The sequence below is a fragment of the Dermacentor andersoni genome, chromosome 10 (assembly GCF_023375885.2).
Source record: "Dermacentor andersoni chromosome 10, qqDerAnde1_hic_scaffold, whole genome shotgun sequence".
Taxonomy (NCBI): domain Eukaryota; kingdom Metazoa; phylum Arthropoda; class Arachnida; order Ixodida; family Ixodidae; genus Dermacentor; species Dermacentor andersoni.
In genome coordinates, this window is record NC_092823.1 from 114151391 (window position 1) to 114179048 (window position 27658).

The 27658-nt window shown below is 43.8% G+C and overlaps 2 protein-coding genes across 8 annotated transcripts in view; one reads left to right on the forward strand and one right to left on the reverse strand.

Annotated features, from left to right (window-relative positions):
* The window catches only part of LOC126544744 (uncharacterized), a 28020-nt gene extending 2586 nt beyond the window's left edge, over positions 1 to 25434 (reverse strand). The window contains exons 1-9 of one of the 7 annotated variants that reach the window (XM_072285007.1): positions 25337 to 25422; positions 24970 to 25169; positions 24152 to 24181; positions 20713 to 20980; positions 17175 to 17250; positions 17010 to 17093; positions 6041 to 6693; positions 5149 to 5314; positions 2609 to 2719 (exon numbers count right to left, since the gene is read on the reverse strand). In XM_072285007.1, coding sequence (XP_072141108.1) covers positions 2609 to 2719; positions 5149 to 5314; positions 6041 to 6693; positions 17010 to 17093; positions 17175 to 17250; positions 20713 to 20980; positions 24152 to 24181; positions 24970 to 25048 — 1467 coding nt within the window. In that variant the 5' untranslated portion in view covers positions 25049 to 25169; positions 25337 to 25422. Of the gene's footprint in view, positions 1 to 2608; positions 2720 to 5148; positions 5315 to 6040; positions 6694 to 17009; positions 17094 to 17174; positions 17251 to 18801; positions 18952 to 19045; positions 19344 to 19556; positions 19657 to 20712; positions 20981 to 24151; positions 24182 to 24969 lie in introns of those variants that run through there. The other 6 variants (XM_055077826.1, XM_055077825.2, XM_072285008.1 and 3 more) reach the window with 6 other exon arrangements.
* A 215-nt stretch (positions 25435 to 25649) lies between these two features.
* On the forward strand, positions 25650 to 27267 carry LOC126544745 (ATP synthase subunit g, mitochondrial-like). The gene is made up of 2 exons (XM_050192211.3): positions 25650 to 25757; positions 26838 to 27267. The coding sequence occupies exon 2, from the start codon at positions 26874 to 26876 to the stop codon at positions 27162 to 27164; it is 291 nt and encodes a 96-aa protein (XP_050048168.1). The 5' UTR covers positions 25650 to 25757; positions 26838 to 26873; the 3' UTR covers positions 27165 to 27267.
* The last annotated feature ends 391 nt before the right edge of the window (positions 27268 to 27658 follow it).

Consider the following 27658-nt stretch of genomic DNA (forward strand, 5'->3'; position numbering starts at 1 on the left):
ACTTGCCAGAGTCTGGTGCCGCTGAACTGCAAATATTTCTGTGTAAGATGCACACACTGCTTTGGTAAGCACAAAAAGCTTTGAATAATGTGATATTGTTGTAATTATGACTAGTCATACAGCACTGCAACAGCAGCAAGATTTTTAAAGTGGACATCGTTCTCAAGAACAACTGTCCCGCAGCTGAGCACGCGCTCGCTGGTTCACCCCCGGCTGCAGCAACTGTGTTCCAATGGGGGGTGGAATGCAAAAACGTTCGTGAATCGTGCACTGAGTGCACATTCTTTGGAACTTGTTCTCTGCGATGTGCAAAACAATCACCCCCATTCACTACAGTAACTGCTTCTTTGCATCCTCTGAAATAAAGGCACAGACGGTGCTACTCTCAAGAGTCTGCGGCACCCAAAAACTTGCACAACAAATTATTAAGTGGAAATACTGCGCGATAGCCTAGTGGATGTCAAATCTGGTTCATGCATTCACATTGCCGGAAATTAGTTCAACTCTCAGGAGTGGTAGTGGGCAGTTATGTTTTGAGCGTGTGAACAGTTATTTGGCCTTCTCAGTCTGTTTCGTCGATGTTTCTAAGTAACATCTTACGTGTTCCAACAATTTAGATGTCACACCTGTAACAATAAAACCACTGAATATTAAGTGTTCTGCCAGTTAGCTGGGCTTTGGAGTGTTGGCAGTGTGGGCAATGTACTAGCGGTGGTGAGTTAACTTTTCCTATTGCTTTACAGCAAAGGTGAAGTGCCGGGCCAACAAGGTAGTCTGACAATGACCCAATAGCAATTTAATGATAACAATTGCTGTTGCGGTCCTCGTCAGTGCAACAAAAAGGACAGTTGGGCAAAGCAAAGCCAGCTTCAAGCACTAACTGCTGTTGCAGTAAAAGCAGTGGACCCGAGAACCCAACGGCTTTATGCGCGGCGCCCTTGAATGGTGGGCATACCCAAACGAATAGGAGGAGGATTGGGCAAGTTGGAATGTCCTCACAGCTGTGACAGCATGGCTAAAGACAAGTACTAAGACAAAGAAAAGCGCCGTGTGGTGTTCCCTCCATTTTCTTAGCCCTTCTCTTTTGCGGTGTTGCAGCTGGGAACCCCAAACCAATCTACACTATTCGCCCTCCTAGCTGCACACCTTTGATTCAGCACAGCATTTTTACTGCTTTCTTTTTCCGCAAGACATGCCGGAATGCAGCCGCTGAGGTCAAAGCCTGTGGATGCATCAGGCTGTGTTCCAGTATGAACTGTTTTGCAGCATCAAAGCACAACTTAAACAAAATTTTACTTTAGTAATTGGTTATAAATGAGTAGCATACACAGTCGACTTCAATTAAATCGACCCTGATGGGGACCTACGAAAATGATGGAGCTATTGGTGGGTGGAATTAAAGAAGACTCAGAAAAACTCTAAAACACACCGCTGGTTCATTTGGCAATATTTACCCGACTCTAATATGGCCCTGAATCAAACGCGCGCCCACTTTCTGTGTGTCCAATGTACAAAGCTAACGTAGAAATGACATTAAAGCCCGTAAACAAAGTAGATATCTAACAAGCACCCAAATTTTTAGCAAGAAAAATGGGCAAGGCTCGAATATGTGTTCCACTATGGCAGCCAGTTTTCTGAAGTCAGCTTTGCTGCACAAGTTTTTATGGTTAGCTTTGCCGCAATACAGCACTGTTATGGGGTAAAACATATGAACGCCATGAATGCGGTTTTGGTTGCGTACCCAATGCTCAGGCAATCTTCGGCCCAATTTTCACGGAAAAAAAAACGCACGTTAGGATTGAGCAATTACCATAATCGAACATTGTTAGCTACCGTTTGTGTATAAAAATCTTACTAGCATAGGCCGCAAATAGAAGTTTTCTATGGGAGATGAGTGTGTTCTACGCATTAACTGTCCCCTAAGTTCCGCCGAGACATGCTGCCACTAAAGGGGTCTATGGAAGTCACCACAGGGGTCGAACATGTGCATGTTAACTGGCCAAGTTTGAATTATCTGATGAAGGCCCATTATCAGGATCGAAATAATGAAATTTTGGGCGCACAGAAATATGCATGGGCACCGAATGGAAGCCTTGATCAGGATCAAATGAACTGTAAAATCAAATTAACTAGAGTTCAATTAACGACAGTCTACTGTATCACGAAATCAATCTTGGCAAAGCTGTAGTGCTGCTGTCTTTTTATTGGCATTTAAATTGCACTTAAAGCAGACGGCAAGGGCAAATGGTGGTTATCAGATATGACACAAATCTGCGGGTCACCAATGCTGCCTCATCTCGGAGGTCACACAACATTCCAGGCGCTGTATCATTTTCAGAGGGCCGATAATGGTGTTTTTTTCATTTCAGTTCTGGTGAAAATTTTTTTCTTTTTTAAAGCTTCTTGTGATGCATCCAATGGTATTTCAAGCACAAAATTTCGCGGAGAGGCTGCTCATTATATCTGCACTTTTAGCATGGTGTGAAATTCTGCTTCAGTTGGTCTTTGGAGCATGGTGTTGTTGATGATGATATCTACAGTATTCAATTAGGTTTTGTTCATCGAAGCTAATAGCAAGAGGCAGGCTTTCTAACACTGGACAACTTACCTTATCAGCCTGACGTCTGTGGTTGACTTGAGTCATTGCATCAGCACCATTCGTAGTCGACAGGAACGTGATCAGTGACCCTCTTCCGGATGAGGACACTGTCTGTGTGGACTGAGGGGGGCAAGCAGAAAAAAGGAATTATCAGTGCCTGCCAGAAGTGGTCGATTGAATTTGCACAAAAGAACAAGTTCTACTGTTTCGATACTGAGTTACAGTAAAACCTAAATTTAATGAAAGCGGCTTTTACAATTAACAAAAAAATCTGTTTCTGATACGCCGACACATAATTACAGAGCCTAATAAACTGAAACTATGTTAGCATTGAAAATGTACTGAAAATCACATTTCTGAATGCCAATGAATGTTTCAATCATTCTGGAAAGAGAGAAAGAAAACACTTTGTTGCGATGCTTTGTCCGTATCACCATTCTCGAGGGGTGAGCTTCCACGAGCAATGAGAGACAAAAAGTGTCAGGATTGTTCATGCATTCCACGTCTCTGTCTTAAGGCATTCTGAATTAGTGGTAAGACTTTGGCTTATTAGTACATTATATCTATAGCAAGGAGATTAAGAGTGTTTATGTTGCTATTTTGCACTATAACAAGCACTAAAATTAAGCATTTTTGACTCATTTGTGCGATCACATACGTCAATGAATGCTTCAGTCGTTACACTGTGTGAGCTACCACGAACAAAGAAGAGCATATGATGTTTGAATTCAAGCCGGAGACGTGGTGTCTGTTTTACGCCAAGATATCGAGAACCAGCCTGAAGACAACGGCTGAGATTACAGCCAAACTTTGGTCCTGAGGTCAGACTAAGATTAATTAAAGTCTACGATACCATTCACTTCAAGTCAACGGGGCGAACATGCTAAGAATTCCTATCTGCTCGGCCTAAGTGGGCAGGCTTGGTGCCGCCATGTTGCACCCACGATGTAGTTTCTGTTCCACTGTGGAATGAAATTCCATGGGAGATGCAGGCATAAGCTGCTCCCACCACTAACAGTTCTACTAACGTTATACTTCAGTGGCACTTTTCACTTCGCTTCTGCACTGGCTTCTCTAAGCAGCATGTGGGTATGGCATGCTTAGTGTGCCATTCTAGCTCATTCAGGGAAAACACGGGGAATGCGGGAGATGGAAATTCAAGACTATGAGTAAAACTAGAACAAGGTGAAAGCCGGAGCCAATGTTTCGACAAGTGGACTTGTTTTCTTCAAGGCGACGTATGCTTTCCTCGCCACAGAAAAAGAAAGCATACGTTGCCTTGAAGCATACGAGGAAAGCATACGTTGCCTTGAAGAAGTCAAGTCCACTTGTCGAAACGTTGGCTCCGGCTTTTACCTTGTTGTCATTTTACTCATTCTAGCTCATTGTAACAGTCACATTCTTTGCAGGCATGACACATAGCATGTGCGTACGGTATGCTTAGTGTGCCGTTCTAGCTTGTTGTAACAGTCACATTGTTTGCAGGCATGACACATACAGTCAGCCACGAATGTTCACAGGACACGGCCCTCGCAAAAAGCTGAACAGCAAAGATGGGCAATGTAGCCTCGAACACAATGTTTCAGTGTGTGGCCAGTAGCCTTTGCAACCTACACAGTGAACCATTAAATCAGAAGCGGTGTTCCTCGACAGAGCAGAAGTTTACATTTGTCGTGGGACCTGTTTCCCTAATCTTTGGCAAGCTCTACATTAATTTCTGTTTACATCGTGTTTGCGTCCCATTAACTTGGCTGGGCCCATTGATGTCCCTTTGGATAACTTTCGCTATGACAATGCAACTCACAATACCAAATGTAAGACACGCCATTGTGGCAACAGCACTAGGTTAAAGGAAATATATTTTCATTTGACTCTTTTATTGCTACTGTTAGTGCTTTACAACTGCGATTAGCATTAACCTCTTAAGGCCAGTAAAGAAACGCAGGAAAGCTTCCAAAAGGACAAGTTTATTATTTTTTTTTTTTGTGAGCTAATGAGTCCTATGATCATATAAGGCAAGACCACCTAAAAAATTTCTGTCAGAACAATGAATTCTTCCAAGAAAAAAAATATAAAGTGAGAATATGCAAAACATTTCTGTCAGAAAGGTGAAGTTTACTGAGAAAAGCCTTTTTCTCCACTGTAACGAAGGTAAACTTTACTGCACACAAGTGTCCATGCTCCCAACTTCACTCTTCAACAGCTTTTTGCACTTTCTGATGTTATTTACAACAAGCCAAAATAAGCCACACCATCCGGAAGAAGCATGGAGCAACACAGGAGCTCAAATTATCTTCAGGCCAGCATGAAAAAAAAAAAATGTGCTTGACGAGCTGCACTCGTCATTCGTCTTTTTCCCCGTGATGAACTGAGCTCGTTATCCATCCTTGAAAGGTTAAAGAAACATTTAGATAAACTCCTAGCAGGTAATACAAGCAAGTGCTGATGTGTGAGGTAGCTAGCTCTTGTGGCACTTTCTGCACACGGTCCACTGACACAGCAAGAGTTGAAAGAACGCACAACAGCAGCTGCAGCTGGAAAGTCCTTACCACAGTATGCATAGTTCTTCCTACGGGCTTTGCTCTCTTCTTTCTCTTACTGCGCCCAGCTTTTCCCACCTTAATCGTGGTGGACATTGGACTTGCAACATCGAGGTTATCAACATTCGTCTCTGCAGTTTCTAGGGATGCACTCTGGACATCTAAAGGCAGAAGGCTGAAAAACCAAGACGCAAAGTACTGTGAAGTTGCCAACTAGTTAAAAACATAACCCTAAGTGCAAGACAACAAAGCTTCCAATGTGTACAGTCATATTTTTATGGTATCTGATATGAACAGCCTGACCACAACATTCAAAGCACCACTGATACAGACAAGGTACTACCCAGTTTTTCATGTATGAATCGACAAAAGCACGAAATGTCTGGGCGAGAGCCTACAGCACAGAGAGGTTGCCTGGGAAGAGAGAGAGAGGGGGGATTTCCATTACCTCTTGTCTGAAGCATAGTTTCTTAAAAAAAATTATACGAGGCAGAAATCCAGCACTGCAGTTGCTCGGCTACTACGGGAATGATGACTAGGATGTGGATTTGTTCAATCTCCAAGTTTGTGGCTTCAGACATTTCTTGTGGTTGTATTCGTTATGCTCTGCCTGCCTCTATCAGTCTAAATTTGAATTGAATTCTAAATTGAATTTTCTCACAACCAGCCTTTACATAGCACCTAATCAGACAATGCATGCACTTGGTGGCTAGCGAATCTGGTGCGAAGCCCAGAACATGTTTGAGATGGACATCTTGTGTCAGTACTCCTTGAAAAGTTCCTCTCAAAAAGATGACATATGCATCAAAGAAAGGGCAAGGCAAGCGGACCTGAGCACTTGAGCACAGCTTTTTTATAGCGCCTTGCTTGGCATAGAAATCCGTCATAAAGGTCAACTTACCATTTCTTATGTCTTGAACCCGGTTGCCTACTGCGCTTCTTTGGAGGGTTGAAGTACAAGTCTTCTGACACGAAGAATGCCCCAGGAGTTGCTGAGATTCCCTCTGGGCTCTCCTGTGCCTTGGTAGTATTGAGCTTGCCCTCGAAGCCATGAGCTTCCGACACCAGATGTGAGTCACGTTTTTCAGGCGTCAAGCCATGGCACTTTAGTGCGGCGTCTATTTCACTCGCAGCCTTTATGACTTCGTATAAGACAGCCCAACGTATGTGGTACTTGAACACAATTTCAGCCTTGCTGAGCTTTCCTGCACGTACGTCGGCAAGTATCTTTACTTTCTTGGCAAACGGGAGAGGTTGTTGGAGAGGCTTGGCAGTCAAGTTCACTGAGGCAGACTGTGCTGTAGTACTGACTGCAGATGTTGATGGCAGATCACTTGTTATCGCAGGGATCCGGTGCTTTTTTTTACGCTCAGTGATGGACGATGTATTCTGAACAACTGGTTCAACATCAGGGGGCTGAAGCAGATGTACCTGTACCAGAGTTAATGCTGAACTTTCAGAGCCAAGGGTCGCCTCAGCGTTCACACTATTATCAGGCGTTGACAAGCTGGTCATGATGCTGATGTTTGTACTGTGCTCTTTCGTGGTGGGTACCTGCGAGCAATCAACACAACAGTCATCACCTGCCATATGAAATCCCTTTAAAGATAGTGAAAACATGCACTACAAGCAGAAATTAAGACATGAAAAATAGAGTAAACTATAACACTTTGTACATCTTGATGCTTGGTGTACTATAGAGAACCAGTGCTGGACAGATGAGGCTCCAAAAACAAACTACTAGTGCCATCTGGAATGATGGCGCCACAACTTTTAGCAGCAAAAACACACGGACTGCATGGACGTTTCCCTGTAGAGTATCAGCGGTGGCAACGTTTTGTGGGCTTAATGGTGTGCACGTGTGTTAGTTTGGTTCATCAATCGTTTTCCGAGGATACGATCCGCATCATCAACCTATTTATGTACCCTAAATGATGAAGCCCTCTCCCAGCAACCTCCAGTTAGCCCTGCCTTTTGCCAGATGATCCCATATTATACCTGCCAATTTCCTCATTTCATCACACTGCCTAGTTCTCTGCCGTCCGCAACTGCACTTCCCTTCTCTTGGCACCCATTCCATAACTTATCTGCATTACTCATTACATGGCTTTGCTTCACTCTGATTTTTTTCTTCTTAATGTCAACTAGAATATCATCTACCACAGTTTGCTGTCAAATCCACATTGCTGCCTTCCTGTCCCTAAATGTTATGTTTCTCATTTTTAGTTCCATCACTCGTTGTGTGGTCCTTAGCTTCTTCTCAAGCTTTCTTGTTACCCTCCAAGTTCTTGCCGCACACGTTAGTATTGGTAGAATGCAATGATTGTATGTCCTTATGTTCAAGGACAGTGGTGCCGAGGATATCAAGGGAGAGATATTCTTGCATTGTGAGTACTCTCAAGTACTTTTTGCAGATAGCCACAGCGAGCCTGACGAACTGCACGCAACCTCCTTGGCTGCAGAAATGGCATCCATGGCATTGCACTACAGTTTTAGAAAGGTGAATGGGCCCAAGGAATATTTCCCTGCGGGTGCACTTGAGAAAGGCTAAAAGTTGCCCTCTGCAAACTATGCTTATGCTGTTGAAGAGTTCCTGGAATGCTATGATGGGCAATTCGCAAGTACTTTTGAAGTTTACGCGTAGCAGGAAAGCCTTAAAATGGCTGTACAAACAGTAAACGATTTGGAGCGTTGCTTGACTTGTGTATGACTAGCTACAGCTTTGGTACGCCTGTACTCAATAAAAATTGTCTGCTTTCACACTACATATTGATCGTATTTTTGATTTTGCAGCTATTGCTGCAGCAGCAAATACTTAAAGGCTGCATATGCAAGGCCGGCCGTAGTTGTAGTAGTCGCAGACATGTATATAGTACTCCATCTCATATTTAGAAGTCATCACTGTAGAAAATGCAAGTATCGCCATCATAGAGGTCTCACTACGCATGTTTTGCAGTGCACTTTTTTTTTTATCTGCAACACTTCTTACAGGATAACTACTTCACATATTACAAATACAACCTGTGGACATAAAGTTATGCCAACCACATAATGCATGTGTGGCATTGTGATTCCACTATGCGAAGTAATGTTTTGGTCACGAGCACAAGTGTTGTGCTGTGGTTGCAGTAGAGTGTCATTCAGCAAATTTGTGGTAAATACCATATTTACTCGATTCTGACACACCCTCGATTGTAACGCACACCCGTTTCTCATAAAAAACAATGAAGAAAAAAGACTGCCCTCGATTGTAATGGGCACCCGTTTGCCGTGACCTAAGCAAAGAAAAGTCCTTAACAGTACCGTGCACCTCATTATTTCATTCAGAAGTAGAACTTTCTCTCATTTCGAAAAACAAAAATTGACTCTCAATGCACTAAAGTTGCGATTAATAAAAAAAGTTGCAGTTTTCGCCCTAAAGGCAAAGCATCGATTGCGATAGCAAATTAGTGGGCAGCTATATGAAAAGTAAGGATAGTAGTTTTACCAGTTGTATAATTTTTTAAACATTCGCTTTCTAGCTAAATTAACACAAGCAAACATGAACACGTCACACTCAATGCCCGCGGAAACATTTTATGAGAATGCTGGAGTGAGGAGGTGCGATAGCAGAAGCGAGCTAATTGACCCTTGTGCGGCCTCTCGCTTCAACGTGAACTAAGCGACGACAACACAGTGCGGTGCACCTAGATGTGTAGACTGACTCCCTATCGCAGATCGCTTGTAAAATAGGGGCCACGCATCTGTGCCTACGCAGCAGCTGCCAGAGTAGAACGCCTCTCCTGCTTGAGCCAGTCCCACACGCAACTTTCGGGAACTCTGAATGCCCGTGATGCGACTCAATTTCCGCCTATCTCCGGAGGCACACATGATCACTTTCATTTTAATTGCGGCATCATGATGAACACTCGGCGTGTTTTCGCAGTCGGTATTTCCAAGCTGATAGAGCAAACGCAGAAAACGGGAAGACGGACGGTGGACTAACCTAAGCATATGTACTACAGCACATGGAGTAAGCTATGAAAGCTAGGCTCGAAGTGTGTATGAGGTGGCCATTTTGAAATGCCGATGGCGATATGGCAACACAGATTTAGGGTCATACTCGATTCTAACGCGTATGCAATTTTTGGATCCGTTTTATCGAGAAAAAAGTACACGTTAGATTCGAGTGAATATGGTAGGCTTAGATCTGTGACACCTTGCAAGTAATAACTATGTCATACTTTGCAATGTTAAAAGTATGAGACTTAAATTTCTGTCGAATTATGTAACACATACCTATATCCTTCATGTGTGATGCACCATGCTTTGGTCACGAATGCGAGCAGCGAGAAAGGTGTCTCTAGCCTATATAGCATTGCTTGCTGTGTATTAAACAGAGTACAGTTGTCGTCATCTCTATCGGCAAGTCTAAAGCACCATTGTCAACTGATCACCCTCAAGCATGGGGTTGGCAGTCTTCCAAACCAGACACTTCTAAAAGGAAGTCCATGGAGAACCGATTGGGAGGTAGACCAAATCGTTTCTCGTACGATGAAGAGGGGTGATGCAGTAGTGATTCTCAGTACTGCGAATGTAAAAAGCCTTTTGGAAACATGCTTTGCTTTTTTTTCATTGCACAAAAGTCGACATTAGCATGCTCGCAATGCCGTCTTCTGTTGGGAGAGCAGGCATAGGCACTGATCTAAAGTGATCTAATAAAGTAACTCTTTATTGGGCAAACCTGTGCACAGAAAAACCAGGTGGCACTCAAAGCGCAATAAGATCTGTGAGCACAGTCGACGATCGGTGAACTCTGGTCTGCGGGCCAGACGCGTCGGCTATTCATACTTGACTAGTGGAAGGTTCAGTGTAATCGCTGGTGTGTGCATAAGTTCTAGCATGAACAACACTATTCGCGTCATGCATGTAATCTGATTACAAAAGGTTCGGCGACAACACAGACAAGAGATAGAATCGGCTACAAGAATGAAGAATGTTCTGACACATGCAGGCACGTCTGGTGCCGAGCAATACCGTTTAACATTTATTAGCCAGTGAAAAGCAGTCACCGGAAAAAGATAAACAAGTACACATGTCTATACTAATTATGTACATGCAACCAGCGTATGCCAAAACTTGTATATGTGTGTGGGTATGCTCAGTGGAAGTTGCACTGGCTTAACATTCTTCACAATATTGAACAGTCAGTCATAATTACAATTTTGAACAAAACAAAAGGGATTTGACGGAAACATTGTAGGACAATAATACCACCATAAAAAAGACTAATTCATTCCATGTTCCATATCAGAAGCCAGAGTCATCAGCTCATCCGGTGTTCATTTACTTTAATCTTCTGTATCTTTTTTGCTATGTCATGATGCTGTTCTCTGAAGTGCCATAGTTTTTTTTAAACCCTGCCTGAAGTGGCTAGCTGGCATGAAGAGTATTGTCAGTAAATATATAGCCAAAATTGGACCAAACATGGCATTATATCAAAGTTGGTACACTGATCGATTGCGTAGATCCAGGTATAGTGTACTAGAATATAAGGGTAGTGGGCTCAGCGGCGCCGGGCACGTGAAGCCACCGATGTCAACTTGGAAACAAAGCTATACACTGAAATCGACGGTGCGATGCCTGGTGTGCCCCAGGGAAAGCGCATATTGCTACACGTGCAAAGAAGGGTGGCGGCGTACCGTCCAGATAAATGTAGTATCCACGACCGCGTTCGCACCCTTTCCACTTGTGCTTTGACGCCACGGAGGTCGCTGTGCATGTTTGCGGTGTCTCTTCTCTGCGTGTGTAGGAATAATGCGTTTTCACTGTGGCACACCACGCGTCGCACCATCGGTTTCAATGTATAGCTCCGTTTCCAAGTTGCCACAGGTGGTTTCACCTCTCCCCATTGCTGATGGTGCACAGTGAGCACACTACCCTTATATTCTAACCCAGGTTGTGTGGGCTAGGCGAATGAACAGCATTACTCGGGTCACACGGAGGCAAAACAGACAACCATTGCAGCGACTATCTTGTCCGTCTTTTCTCCTTTTGTGTCCTGTACCCTGCCCTGCTTCACGCATTTGTAAGATGTAAGAGCAACCACAACTAAAGATTTTAGCATGGAGCCAGCTTTGTAAGTGAAGTAGAGGGCATGCTGCTCTACCATCTCTGATGATGTTTCTCTTCGCATTACAGTGCCATCAACAATGAGTATGCAGTCTGGGTAGTCCACTTTATAACAGTCTGGACATGCCCCCCACGTTGTGTGCAAGTCTTGAAGTTTTGGCAAGATGGTAATGATTCATTTCAATGGTATTCACAGCACACACATACTAATGAAATAACAGAAATAGAGCGAAAATTCGTAGTCAGCGCCCTTTCCCCCTTTTTCTGCTTGTCACTTCTTTAGTATGTCCAAAGTACGAGTGTGCTGTGAACACCACAGAAATCTGCCATACAACCTGTATATGTGGCTTATACCTAAGAAATTTCTGGCAGCAGCAGTCAGCAGGTCCAGAACTGCATGAAAATATTCTGCTGCTGTTGTTTTATGAATGCAACAGTATGCTGAAATGGCAGTACAAGGCACTCAACGCAATATTTTATGCTTGAAATGTGAGTGGGTGCATTATGAAAAGATAGCAAAAATATGTTTTTTAAACCAAAACTAAAACAAAAAGCCTCCATTACCATTACACTACCAGAAAGTGATGCATGACCAAGAACCCATGGCTCCTCAGCAATTACTACCTGTAAGATTAACCTGCCATGGTTGCTTAGTGGCTATGGTGTTGGGCTGCTAAGCACGAGGTTGTGGGATCGAATCCCGGCCACGGCAGCCACATCTCGATGGGGGCAAAATGCAAAACCGCCCGTGTACCTAGATTTAGGTGCACGCTAAAGAACCCCAGGGGGTCTAAATTTCCTCATAATCATATCTTGGTTTCGGCACATAAAATCCCACAACTTAACCAGGGTATCAACGAAGTTGACATTTCCAAATTCCCCCGAGTTTTCCAGGTTTTCCCTGAGTGCCTTTGCAAAATTCCCCCAGTGATGCAGAACTTTATGTCAAGACGAGCTGAAACCGTATCGCCTGATGCTGTCACTCTCTAGCAAGCATATGAAAGAAAAAGAAACGATTTAATCTAATTTGAATACTAAGGAGTAGAGCTTATGTTATTCAAAAAGAGAATAGAAGGGAGGGGTTAGTAAAATGCAAGCATATAAGATGTCCTCGAAAAAAATTGAAAATCGAGTAGGACATTCTCAAATATGAATTAAAAGGAGCTGCATACAGAAGCAAATACTTTCGAATATGAGCTATTTCTATCAACTGATAGCAAGCTCAGTGGTATGAGGCCCGAACTTTGTCACAATTGAGATTATCTCTCAACAGCTCGTAAGTAAACTTCAACTGTCCTGACATACTCTCAGCCCGCGCATGACACCTCAGTGTTGTGTTTCACTGCTTTAAAGAGTTTATTTTGGTTTGGATGAGGGGCACCTGCATCTCAGCATCAGCCAACACTTTGTTTTTCAGCTCAAGCTCCTTCAAAACAGCGGCAGAACGCTTTCTTTCCCATTCATTCCTCGATGCGTAGGTTCTTTCTGTTCTTGTACTCTTTCTGCCACTCGTTCGCTCCACCGACCATTTGAAGCATCTTCATGGTCAGTTGCACGTCTACGTCCAATTTTTCGAACTCCCTAGGGGCCACGAAAACGTCCGAACAATCGGCCAGTTGGAAAAAATAAATGCATGTAATTTACTGCCCTTAAGGGCTCAAACTGCCACAGGCACATTCGAAAATGCTCTGAAGGCCTGTCGGTACACGTATTAGGCATATCGGTGCTCGTACTGTGAGAGGAAATGCTGGGTGTATGTGTGTATAATTAAGGAATACATACTGTGTCCCTTGGCAATAGCCCCTTCCCACACTCGTTATGCTACACTGCAATACTTTTGCATATGCTTCACCAAGCACATTTCTGTACAGAGGCAAAGCTGACTTTCGGGAACCGGCATTATGCAACCCACTGTGCTTTCCAAGCTTCTAAGCCAACCGTGAGGACCACAAAGGCGGAGTCCGTGCCATTGCTCACAGCAGCGAATTCTTTCAAAAAACATGGCACCCAACGGCAAGAAGCTTCATAGCGAACCTCGAAGCAGCTAGGCTTAGTGTTGCTGCGGTGGTGGCTACGGCTGTCAGCGGATCTGCGTGCAAGAGCGCCTGTTCGAGGCGGCGAGGTAATCGAAATGGCAGCGTTGGTGGCTTTGATGTCATTTCGGACATGCGGTCACAGCAAAACATCCAGAAAATCAGACGACGAAGAGTTCTTGCGACCGAAATTTCAGACGTTCTGATACATTGACTCTATGGGGTAAGTGGTAGTGCCGCAAAGCCGCCCAAATTTTCGGGTATCCGGAAAGTCGGTCATTGACTGTACACTGGCAACTCTTCCAGTCGACAACAGGGTGTGAAAGACGATTAATTACGATTCCTGTCTGTTACTCGAGCCAGCATTACCGCGACTTTCGACCCTTTCGATAAAATTACAGCTAATTTTCCCTGATATAGGCACAAATTTCCCGAGTTCTTTCAGACTACTCAAAATTCCTGAGAATTCCCGGTTTTCCTCATGGGAAAAACCCTGTTAACTTTACTTTTAACCTATAAAATAAGGTAGAGCTCGTGGCATGCTGGAAAATCTTTGCGATTACCTGCTGGCACTTACACCATCTTGCCATGTTGTAGTGACGATGAAGGATGCAGTGTAAAAACTGAGTTACAAATTCAACTCTTCATTGGGTGAACTTGTGCCCAGCAAAGCAAGTAACGCTCAAGCACAACGATAGCGCCGAGTAAAGTCTGCAATCGTCCAGAATATGATCTGCGGGTCAAGCACGTCGGCTTTTATACATGAGTTGTTGAAAGTTTCAAGGTAATCGCTGGTGCCCACAAGCCTTCAAGAATCTGCTACACAATTCATGTTGCACATACAATCTGATTACAAAAGGAGCAGCGAGAACATACACAACCGATAGAATAAAAATAACCTTCAAGTAAGTTCAAAATATTGCAGGTGCGTCTTGTGCTGAGCGATAACATTAGGTTATTAGCAGGTGAAATGCAATCCTTGAGAAAAGCATAAATAAGTAAGCATGTAAATATCTAGGGTTGTGTGAACACTAAAAATTCTTTTACAAGTCTATGTAGTACATCGATTTGATTCAGTGCTTGAATCGAATATCTATTATTCTGAACACTGAATATATATAGAAAAGTTTTCAAATAGACAGCACCAACATGTGAGCAATTGAAAAAGGAAACGCTAAAACAATGAGGAGTTCATCTTGTTTCTGTCCTTTGACTACTCGAACGTAATGCCTAGCCAAAGTTAATTATTTTGTGTATTTTAACTTCTGAAATTTGTTTATGACATGGTGACAAAATGACACTTTCATACTAGAGTCACTGTTGTATAAGGCTTTATTTCAATGCGCAGCATTCTGATAGTCTCATTGAATTTTTAGAATGTTTCAAGTAAAATTTTGTGGAACTCGAGCCCTGTATTGATAAAGTCCTATTACTTGAAAACTGTTCAAAAAGTATTTGATTTGTATTCGATTCCATTTTAAGTATTACTAGTCACATGCCTCCAGTGATATCTGCTAACCACCAGCCACACAAGTTGCCTGTTTAGTACAGTTTAAGGCTGTTAAAAAGAAAATTATACAATTACCATTCTTGCAGCTTTGCCAAGATTGTTTCTAACAGACTATCCATCTATAACCAATTTAGCAAAAGTACATTTCATTGCAGGTAGCCTTGGACAGGAGTCATAAAGGCAGTGTCATTAACCACACAAAGTTATCTCACGGCATCGGTTATCCCCCTTAACCCTTCCCCCTGCGCAGGGTAGCCAACCGGAACTACCTCGGCCCCGGGAGCCAAGGACACTGTATCAAATCTCCCGAAAAAGGGCACCCTATTAGTATCTGGTCCCACAGCATGGTGGAGCAGGGATGGCAAGTTCTCTGCTGAACACTGTGTTGCCAATTCTTCATGCTGGCAGGCCTTTTCCACTGAAGTGTCTACACTCCCATTTCATACATAGCAGGCAATATTACACAGGCTTGAGAGGCTGCTCACAGTGCTGGTATTTGTGAGCAAGAACTAGTGCATCCTATACAAAAGAAAGAGATGGGTATATGCATCCAAGCAATTCCATAACATCAACTCTGATACATCTATGTTGCAAAATACAGTCAAATGCCTGTAAAATGAACATCTCTACAACGAAATGACCTACTTAACGAAGGATTTCAGATGCCCCAAGAACTTTGTTGCGAAATCGTTTGACTGTATGGTGCATATATTACTTGGAAGGCATCGCAGATGTGAGCCAATTCACCACCAAATGAACAGAGAGCGACACATTTCTGAGACCAGCTGCCACAGCGCACCGCTCATGCCCAAAACAGAGTGTGCTGCATATTGTGTGCACAGGGCAGCACAAATAACACATAATTTGAGGTAGCCTCATGACCACAGGTTGCAGTTGTAACATATGCAGTAGTTATTCCATGGAAAGTGCTGCAGATATACAGTTGCCGACTGATTTTCCGGACTACAAAAATTCGAACATGCTCGATTATTCGGTCTGCTTTGCGGCACCGCCATTCTTCCCATAGACCATAATGTATAACAACTGCCGGAAGTTCGGACACCTTGCAACCTCTCATCTGATTTTTCAGACACTCCTTGAGCCAATTCGATCGAGAGCACCATGCACCGACTCTGACCGGTGCATGGTTTGACTTGCTGAACGGCATTTTTGTTTTGAACGGAGCCTCCTTGCTGCCCCACGAAGTGGCGCTACTGCAAATCCCCGCTCATCATCATCATTTCTGCATGGTTCGATAGAGCAGCTCTACAGCAGTTCCGGTTTCAGCTTAGTAAGCCAAGTCAAGACAATCCAGCAGCTGATTTGTTTCTTCACACACGATGCTGCGAGTAGGCCATGTTTTTTGTTTGTGCGACTGGTGTTGGCATGGTGGTGTTTGCTTTGTGTGCTGTGTCGAGGTTCCGGTGATCCAACACGGCATACGAAAACATCGCGTCAAGTGTCAAGTGCCCGTGCAGACTGCGCTGGGGAATGCCGGCAAGCGGGTGCCGGGAGGCCTAAGATTTGTCGCCTTCCTATGTGCTCCCTACTGACGCAGAAAATGTTCTGCCGAGACCTGCGCAGTGGTTGCATTGCGATTCCGGACACCGTCTCATTTGACAGTTTCACAGGTGCTGACACTGCTGTACTGACAAGCGCAGAACTCGACGACGGCGAAATCATTCGTCAGGTTTCTGCTGCATGGCCGGACGATGACTCTGACTAAGAAGATGACGCACCATGTGTTACGCTGCCGTCGCATGCAGAGTGTGTACAAGCCGTGACTGTGCTTTCGGCCGCCTATAGTGAACATACGACCTTCTCCGAGATTCAGGCTTATCGGATTGCGCGTAAACGGAACAGCATGCAATGGCGCATTCACGATTGCTTCAAGCCTACTGCCGAGCCGGAATAAGTGCGTGGAAGTAAAGCATTTAATTTTTTTTTCTTAATCTGCTTTTTCGGACACCTGTTTATTCGGACATTTCCGCAGTCCCTGTGAGGTCCGAATAAACGGTCGGCGACTGTAAAACAACTGCACTACAACACGCTCAGGGTGAGACTTCTGCGACTGCACTACATGAGTAGCTTCAGCAGTGGCCCCTGCTATGCATGAAACAGAGTACAATGCTTCAACGTGTTAGTGTTCAATAGTCACAAGAGTCGGAAAGCACAAATGAAAGAAAGCATATAACTCCAGCAAAAGGTGCACATACCACCTCCAAGTTACTTCTGTTTGGTGGTTTAGGCCATAATGGCTGCCGATGGGAGCCGCCAGCCAAGCTGCAAGTGTTGTCGTCCTGTATACAAAGGGAAAAGTCAAATTGTCTTGCGTAATTTCTGAACTAAAATACAACACAGAAAGTTTGTTGTGCACTTGCCCTTCTTTCACTTCGCTGTGAGGCCCGATTATTTTCAAGCGACTTCATGCATGCCCCAGCTTGCTCTGTCCATCTGCTAAAACAAGATATGAGCACAGCTGTGTTATGGCTTTTAACAATGTACATACTATCCCTCTGTGTCAATGCAACACTAACATTGTAAACACATAGTGCTGAATACACAGTGAAACCAATAAGCTATCAAATGTCCTCTGCTGTAGCGAGAGCCCAGAAAAAAAAAAAAGCTGTGTACAAGCGACTGGAGTGAGGGAACAGTTCATGCAGAAGTGGTCTATCAGGCTGTTGATGTGTACATCAAGGCTCCTAATGCAACAGCCCACCAAAATGTTGAAGTATATATCAAAACTCTTTATGTAGTCCTCTAGCAAACGCCAAATAAATACTAAGTTGTCTTGCAGCTGCGCCAAACGTCGCGATAATGAAAACCAGAGAGAACGAAATTCTCGCCACAACATGATATTTCTGTATCCCCTGCTAATGGCCATAGGCTTCAATGCATTTTATATTTCTTGACAACAAAGTGTCACTAAGCTGCATCCACATCCTACATTCGCGAAATTTGCGGGAATGTAAGTGACCATGTTATCTACCCGGGTAACGTTAACAGAGTCAAAAAAGTGCTCCCATGCATTTTCTGCCATGTTGTTTCTTGATTGCCCATTTCAAATGGCGTGTCCGCATTGCCCTCAACTTGTGCCGAGAAGTGATGACGTTTTGTGTACCATGCAACAGTGTAACTATGCATAGTGCATACATACTCTGCAGTTCATTGCGTCTTGAAATTCACCTGTGGTGCTCAAAGAGCGCAAAGTGAACAGCAAAAACAAAGAAGCCTATGTGCCTTCGCTGCAGGCTTGTTTACGGCACTTGAGATGGTGGCCGCTGCATGGGCCACCATGCCTCCGCCCGTGATTGAGAACTGGTGCCATACTGTGACACCACAAGTAATAGGCCAAGAATACGGGTAGCGATATAATCGCGCTGGTTTCAGCACCACCCAGCAGGCATGGCACAAGGAATTGGTGTCGCCAGACGGAGATTTCAGGGAGGACGCCTCTAATCTCAGTCTATCACTTACGGGGATATGATCACCTTTGCAGGATTTCACATCACATCGCACTTTCTGCTGTTGGCACTGCGGTTCTGGATGGCCTTGAGCAAGGCTCGCCAAAGTTCGCTAATGTTAATTTGACAGTAAACTTTTGTTTGTCAGGGCATTCCCTGTTTGTGCAGCCTCATTTGGCAATGAAATTCTTGTGAAACTGAACTTTTTTGTTCTACTCCCTTTTTAGTATAACGAGGTTTAACTGTACCTCGTGTATCGGCAGCATAAAAAATAAAAGTCCTACCTAGCGGTACAGTAAGACATCAAAGAGGTGTCTAGTTTGCAGGACACCTGTTCACAGTCAGTAGCCATGATCAACGAACTTTTTAACGGTCTGATAGAGTTATGCACATGTTGCACAAGCTCCGCTCACCTCAGCGATAGAGCAGTCATCATGCTGCCCGATTGCTCACTGTCTGACCGATGCAATTCAGCCAAAACCCCAATGTTCACAAGTGATCTTGCTCTTTCCTTTTTTTATTTCAAAATGAAAGAACTCACTGTTCTGCCAGTCCAGAATGGTGGTATGCCGGAGGAAAAATTGTCGGCACATATGAAGGATGGCTCATGCAGTTGCTCTTGGCATTTCCAAAGAAGTGCCGGCTGCATATCCTGGTGTTTGCATTTGGTTGCCAAGGTCTGCCATCAGGCCTGTCGAATGATTCAAGCGTGTAGGGTCAAGCCTCACCTCAATGTTTACTCACTGTTGTGCTTAAGCTATGGATTAAAAATTCGGCACACTCACTCTATACGTCGAACCGCTTGTATCCAACGTTGCCGTCGCTCTGTCTCGTACGATCGTGTAGGGAATGAGTAAAAGGTCACGCTGCTGTCAACGCCTTCTTGGTTGTGGCAGTCAAAAACACAACAATACCGCCGGCCTCGACGTTTCTTTCTCCTCTCTTCAACACTATACACCAAGGCGTTGTCGATGTTAGTGGCCATTTGTATCTGTATGCGTGACTAAATGTTGCCAGCCATGTCTGCTATGGTGGTGCTGCCCATGCTGCAAACTCCCGCGCTGATTCCCTACAGTTGTGCAGCTTCATCGATTATTTGATGAAGCAGAGAAACAAGGCTCAATGTAGGGTTTGCTGGTACTAATTAAAGGACTTTAAAACAGAGAAATGTTTTACAGTAAATTCCACAAGGCCTTGCTCTACTGCTCCATCCAGCTATGGGCACAGACTTTAGTATAGCCTCCAAATGAATAAGTTAGTATAGGAAAAAAATTGGCAGTAACAATGTGTCATTACTTATCAGTCTGTAGCCACAAGGTGGCAACTATCCGAACGTCCCCCTGCACTCCACACCAGATCAGTATGTTTTCCTTGGCAGGAACCCTAGGTGCAAGGCCTTGTGGTGAAGCATAAAAAAAAACGTACTGCATAAACCAAGAGAAAACTTTTATACAGATATTCAAAAGAGGCACGTGTCCGCTGCTAGGCAACCCCCGACTGACTGAAGCATATGCACAGCATGCCCTTCTGGAACATACCGTGAAGAACCTTCTCCTCAAAAACATTGCAGAACATGATGAGAACACACAAGAAATACAGAAGGCATCACATGTAGTATGCATGGCTATGTACACTGCATTTCTGTCTGTGCCTTCATTTTATAGGTTGCAATACTTTTCAAGAGCAAGTTTATTTCATTCCTTTGCAATGATGGAATTCTGACCATTTTTGACCATTGCCACCTTTACGTTTCGTGGCACTCTTGCCTACCCATGCACATTGCGGGGTTGGCTTTCCTGCACGATCTAACTGCCTAGTGGTAGAGCCCACTGCTCTTTTTAAGAGCCAAAACTCAAGAAAGGGGAGGGAGTGCAGGTTTGGTACAGAATTCAATATGGCAGACGTGCCTTGAAGAGAAGCGTCTTGTGCTTTGGCGTACTTGGTTTGACACACGCAGTGCAACCAGCATGACAATTGGTGCAGACTTGAAACATCTGTTCATCGAAAACTGGGAAACTTTTCGTGTCCGGTTCGCGCTTGCTGCTATAAGTTTACTATTTAGGAGTAATGCACAAGATGTTTCACTGCACTGCGTGTCTGTCACTTTGGAATGTAAAAAGGATGTATGCTAATGTTCCATATGAACCACGAGCAGCAGCATCACAGTGAAGTCAGGGAGCTCACTTGAAGGACAAGCAATGGCAACATAAAAGAAAAAAAAATGCAAACAGCAACAATAATCTCAAGAAAGGGACGACATGGGATCTGCGCGAATACAACGAAAGCTGTATGCTGTAAAAAGAAAAATAGAAATAAAAATTTTAAGATTCATATTAGGAGCGTGGTTCCAGATATTGTGCTTTCTCAAGTAGAATGCAAGAAAAAGCATCACGCTATACAGGTATCAACACCGCCACTAGTCAAACCATATCAAAGGCCACAGAATCCTCACCTGCACCTGATTTTTGGCAACTGGCTTCCTACGGCCGGTAGCAGCACCTTTTCTTCTTTTACCAACTGAAGCGCCGTGTCCTGCAGAAGGCTGTGGCTGGCTCCGGCTATTGCTGGAACGCAGTCGCATGATCGGATATGTTTCCCCAAGTGCGTGCACGCCTTTCTTGCTTCTGCCACACGAGTGCTGTCCTCTGCCCCTTGTGATGGCAATGGGCGGCCTTTTAAATACAAACAGCCCTGTTCCCTTGGAAGCAGTGATGGGACACCTGCAGAAAGATTTCATGCCACCTGTGGGTACTGAGTAAGGCAGTCGGCAGAGACTGCAGTACTTCCCGCTCCTTAGAATCCTAATGTAAGGTATGCATGAGTGATCAAACCTTGTTTATCCCTTTTAGTCCTGAATTACCAGTGTGGAGCTGGAAAAAGTTTATTCTTACAATATTAAAATAATCGTAGGGGCTTTAACATCGTGAAACTGCAGAGAGGGTTATGAAGAACACCGTAGTTAAGGGCTCAAGATTATTTTAATTTTGGACCACCTGGGATTCTTTCACAGGCACATAAAGCACGTAAGCGAGCATTCTTGCCTCCAACCTTCATTGGCATGCAGCCGCAGCGGCTGGGTATTGAACTCTTGGTCTCATGCTTGACAGTGCAATGGCATAGCAACTGAGCCACTGTAGCACGTTCTTACGATATACGGTCAATATGTTATTACATGACTCTCATTGTAATCATGTTAATTTCAGGTGCTTTCACAAGACCCATGCCGGTTTGTTTTTAACATACTTCATACAGGGCTGCATTTTCACAATCAATCAATGTAAGCAAAGACAAACAATTCAAAATGCATTTTCATCACTGGAATTTGTGATGACAATGAGGTGGTGCTTGCATGTGGCGAGGCCTTTCAGAAGTGAAGCTTTTGTGGTATTGCACATATGGCAGCACTTGTGTGGTGTGTGCAACAATGTCTACATGTACAAATAAAGCCCGATATTTACAAATAACTAAAGCAGTTGTGTTCTGAAAAATTTAATTGGCATACTTCTATGGGCAGTTAAATCATGTGATTGACACTGGAAAGGGTTACTTCAACTGAGATAATAATGGCCTATTTATGCACAAATTTATGAAAGTGCATGGAGCAGTTTTCACTTTCAGCTGCAGTTATTGTCCGGTTTTCAACCCCTATCAGCACTTCATTTGTCAAACTCGGATACCAATCCTCCCTTTATGCATTAGAGTTACAAAAGAACATTTGAACATTTCTAGTTCTTAGTATAGCTCCGAGCAAAAATCCCACCCCTTTGAAGGGTTTTGTATCATACTCGAGAGCCGTTTGAAAACTAGCATTCAATTTGGCATCACCAATTTGCATTTGACTCAATGACATCTTATTGAATTCACATGCCACTCAAAGTCATCATTTGATTTGCTGCTATTGCTACTACACCCCTATTTCATTTGGCTTCACGAAGCATTTGTGAAATCCTAGCCAAGTGGCACATTCAGCATTTAATCCAGCTGTTGAACCTTCAATAAAAAAACAGACTGTCGTTGGCCACGGCCCGATGCAGTACAGAACGCTTCTCTAGATCTAAAATTTCAAGGTTCATCACTTTGGCTGAAAGCACGTATTACAAATGAACACATTCTTGGGCAAGTTTAGGATTTCTATGCAGTGTTACTCCATTATGTTGATTTTCACATATGACACAAAGATACCTTCATTACACCCAATGATAAGCCTACACTCATTACACACTGAAGTTCGCAAGCACATTACAGTTGAGCCTTGGTGTTGTCACGTGGTAGTGACGGTGAAGAAGGCAGCAAAACTGTGATTAACGAAACTAGGGTTTTATTGGGCGAACTTCTGCCCTCAAAAGCAGGCTACACTTAAAGAATGACAGCGGCAAATACACTCGGCCATCGTCGAAAATCTGATCAGCGGGTCAAGCGCGTCGGCTTTTATACATCAGTCGTCGAATGTTCCAGAGTAATCGCTGGGCCCGCGTGCCTTCCACAAAGTTCTACATTATTCGCGTCACGCACTCATGCAATCAGATTACACAAGGTTCGGTCACAGACAGCGGATGGAACAATCGATAACATTCCAGAAACTTCCGATGCATGCAGTGTGATAACATTTGTTAGGCGGTGAAGGTGAAATGTGTCGCCCGATAAAGACAAGTACATGAGTCAATATAGTGAACACAGATAACGAAGTCTAAAATGTTTCTTACTGACACCAATGCATAAAAATTGTTTGCTTATAGGAAATTTCAGCCATAAAGAAAGTATTTTTTGCATCAGATGTGCCTTACTAACAAGGTTTAAATGAAATCTGTAAACAAGCAAATCGGAGTACCTTTCAGCTGTGATCACTTCAAAGCGCGTTGTGCAACCACCACCTTGGCGGTTTCTTAATGTCTTAATGTCACAAAACTAACCATTGGAGCCAGGATTTTGCATGTAACAAACGATACAGTGTCAAAATGCAAGAACGCAACACTGTTGATTCAGACTTCACAATTAAATTTATGGCAGCCATACAATGTTGTTGAATTTACTGTTGGGTGTTCGTGCACGATGCCTGGCAGCTGTTGCTTGGTTTTCTATTTCGAATGCGGCAGATGAAAATGACAGACAAGACGGTAGAAAGGCATAGATATTCGGGCAGCTGGATTGAATAGCACAAATCTCATGGCTTTCGGACAAATCAGTACTGCATGGAGCTTTCAGGCAGATCAAGAGGCGGAAGTGTGGCATTCAACCTGCATGAAAGTATTCTAATTGTCATTGCCATGATGCTGCCCTACCAAATGCATGCCGTAGAATGTAGCTTTCCTCTGAAGAATGCCAAGACAAAAAATATGCAAAGATAATATGGGCCATGTGGTTTGCATGCTAGAAAGATTACTTGTGCTTTTTTTTTTTGTGATGCATTTGTAACCTCACAATATGAAGGTAGACGCCAAATTTCAGCTGTCATCGGCCATTGTTATGCAAGCATACTAGCACAGTAAAAGCCGTCTACACACCGACGGTAAATTCGCTATTTATTTCTAAGCAACACGGACCTTAGAGACGTGAGATGTATCATAAGTGATTTACGCTACGTTAGCTTATAAATTGTGTTTAAAAATGCCTACATTACCTAAAATTTACCCAAAAGCTGTAGCGACAATTTTAGTGACCCTGGAAGAAAATTTTGCAGAAATTTGGCCACTTTTCTGTCTCATTTTAGCGACAAGCTTCAGAAATTATGGCAACACTGTAAACGAATGCAACAAGGAGCAGCATCGACAGGTGTTGGAAAGTTTTTTTGCACTGGCACCAATGGTGCCACATGGTTAGAAGAAAAAAGGAGGAGGAGGAAGTGGCGAGCGTATGGGAACGCACTTCTCAAATTTGATCGATCAGTTTCATACCTCGGTCAAATCGATCAACCCTGACAGCCACTGTTAAAAAGAAAAAAAGAAAAGTACGGTAAGCGATTTTTTTTCCCCCTTTTTGTGAACAATGATACACAAGAGATGGCAATAAACTTCACTACTTCGCAAGAAATCTACTGTGAAATTACTCGGAAGCTTTATTGTATCATCTCAAAGTACTTTTTCTTTCTTTGGGGGGGGGGGGGGGGAAGGGGGGTACAATGTTATGTCCGTGCGTCACTGATGCAAGTGACACATATCCCAATGCCTTCATGATAATTTTGCTGATAACGCAGCGGCATCGAATTTGCAGCAAGGTAAATTAACAGTGGTTATGCGAACGACAATGCAAACTTCACGGCTTAATATCGAAAATTAAATCCACAGGTTTTGCGTGCCCAATGGCTTCCTATATGATTTGAAAATTGTTACAGCGCTAGCACATGCAACCACAAAGTAACAAGAACGAGACGAGTGCCTCGCCCTTGTTACTTTGTGGATGCATGTGTTAGCGCTGTAACAATTTTCAAATCAGGTATACACCAACTCGCCCAGAAAGAAGTTTTAATGGCTTAATATATATGGTTCAGAATTAGATAAATTAAGGAACGTTCCGGTACAATGCTTTCTTTCAGGTATAATGTTTCTGGTACGCTTCTCAAAATCAAATTACCAGCTTGCACGTAGAAACAAGTACTGAACGAGTTTCAAGTCTTTGTTGTCCGCTAAGCTGGATTTCTTAAATGCTTTTTCCCATGAATACTAACACCAAGCTAGAGTCCAATTGCAAGGAAGCCGCCAAAGCGTGTACATACCATTGCCTTTATAATCAACCGCTGTCAGATACTTCACTGTTCGCAGTACGAGAGACTTGCTGTTCCAAGACACTGGCATAAACAAACGGCGAGGAATAACGACGTCGCAACACTAGTCGTCCAGTCTTTGCCCGTTCTTGCATCAACCGAGATCGTACACGACGAAGCGGGGTCGTGCATTTAAACCATCGTCATGCGCTCTAAAATGAAACAAAGTTGAGACCGAATCTTGCAAACCTCTAGTTGTGGATAATGCGGTGTAATGAATCGCTGCGCTTCCTTATAATGGTTGCCACGCACAAGCCAACTTTGAATCTACAGTAACACCGAATGCAATCATTCTGATTGTTACTTCTGTGATATTTACCTTTAATCGGCGTCAACTAAGCAGCTTTAGCATTGCGGTTTGTTTACACGCTGAATGTAGCCAGATACGACCACAGAATAAAGAACTTGATACGACTTTGGCTCCGCTGACATGCTAGCCAAAACGTGTGCTGCCATTTGGCTACTAATGATGATAGCTTGCTACGCCACCAACAAAGCCTTTATCAGTAAAAACAAAATTAACATCATCATGTAAAACTTTTTTCAACTATAAAAATTGAAAAAACATTTATATTAGATAATAAATGTGACAAAATATTTCTAAACACATAATTTTACGGTGAAACTGTTAACAGCGCCATTTACGCTACAAAAGAAAGGAGACGCGATTGTGCCTTGGTTCACGCCGGTCTCTGCTGCCCTTGCGTAGAGGACGTGAGGACAGTTTTCCAAACTTTTTGGTAAGATTACTGCTCGTACCGTCTTGATTCTTGTGAAGGGTTTCGAACTATTAGGCTTCTACACAAACACTTTTTCTGGTGAGAAGTGGTGTACCAAATTCAGGCGTGTCTTGACACGGTGTGGTTCTGACTGACTCGTGTAAGGTGCAGCTCGCCAGCGAAATGCGAAATGTTTTACTTCGTTTGCGTATTATAGCTGCTGGTCAGCTTAATTGTTCGCTTATGGATCGCTTCAGTGGGCATACACCAGCTCTGTTCTATTTAATGTAATTTCAACGGGAGCGGAATGCGACATAAACCCCGTATTTGACGTCGGCATCCTAAAATGAGGTGCGTTGAAATTGGCGACTAGCACCTAGTTAACAGTTCCTTGGGCCTATACAACAAAATGCTACAGCCGCACAAAGTGTCGGGCTGGCAGAAACCATCGGATCTGAAGAATCAACACGTGATCGGTGACATACTTATTTTCGCAGGCCACTTTCGGTATCAGCATGCCAACGTTTCATTGCCTACAGCGTTCTCTATACATTTGTGAGTTTCAGCTTGTTCACGCGCTGCCTAAGCTACTTCCACAGCCCTCGCGGTAGGTCTTCAGTGTGTCTTGATAGCGTGACTTGGAATCGAACCCTGTACCTCAAGCTTCGCACCGTTCAGTTGAGCACGAGGTAGCGGGTTCAATTGTACCGGTCCTAGGGCGCACGTAAAACTACCCTTGCGTATTCGAAATCAGTCCGAAGCCCTCCACAGCGGCGTCTCTAATAGCGCTACAGTTGCTCCGAGGTGTTAAACCCCAATCAATTACTTAATCTATTTGCAGACAATAAGTGCTGCAGTGTCGTACAAAGCATGCAATGCCAACATGATAGAAATCTATGCGCATAAGTGCATATTGTTTGTATTTCTGCTTGCACTATCGCATCTGTCTTTTAACTACACAGTGCTGTCGGTGTGTATCTTGCCACCGACCAACAGATGCCGCAGTTAAAGCTTCTCGATCAGATAAGCTGAAAAGAAAGAAAAAAAAAATGGCTTCGGAGCAGATTTTTCATGCATTCTATTGGTTCTTTGCTCTTTCAGTGAAAAAGAACGCAAGCAAAAGTCCAATTCAAAGCCATGTCAAGGGCCGTGGCCAACCTGACGGCGTCTCTTGTCAAGAATGGCAAGCCCAAGTTCGAGACTTTCATGAAGTACGCCCGCGTTGAGATGGTGCCCCCGTCCCCACGCGAGTTGCCCGAGGTGTTCCGGGGCTTCGGTCAGCTCGTCAGCACGGCAAAGTCTGGCGCATGGAAGAACTTTACTGTTAAGGAAGCCACGGTCAACACGATGATCGGAATGGAAGTTCTTTTCTGGTTCTTCATTGGCGAGTGCATCGGCAAGCGAAGTATAGTTGGATACCAGGTTTAGGAACTCCCTGGCATTGTCACTCATCTGTCGGACATGATGCTAGGTGTTCCACTTGTTCCCTATATGGAATAAATGTGCCAGTAAACTAGGCGATTCGCAACTATCTTGTGTTGGAAGATGTGTGCAAGTCTGTGACCTGGTGATGTCGTACACTGTCGCATATTAAAGGGGCACGAAACCCTGTTCAAACGCAATAAGAAACTTCCTGATATGTATGCAATCCTGTCGTGAAAATGTGAACCAAATATTATTCTGCTGCATGCAACAGGGAGCATCGCTCAATAGATATTGCTCTCTCCCAAGACTTTCCGAACCCACATTTTTTTTTTTTCCGTTATGTGAAATGTGATGGACCATACATGCCAGCCATTGCACACACGTGCACCTTTTCAGATTTTTCAGAAAATGGGGAGGCGGTGGTTAACACATCCTACCCATCCTGTCGCCACTCCCCTGTCAGACGCTATCCTTGGACTACCATAGGTGCAATGCGG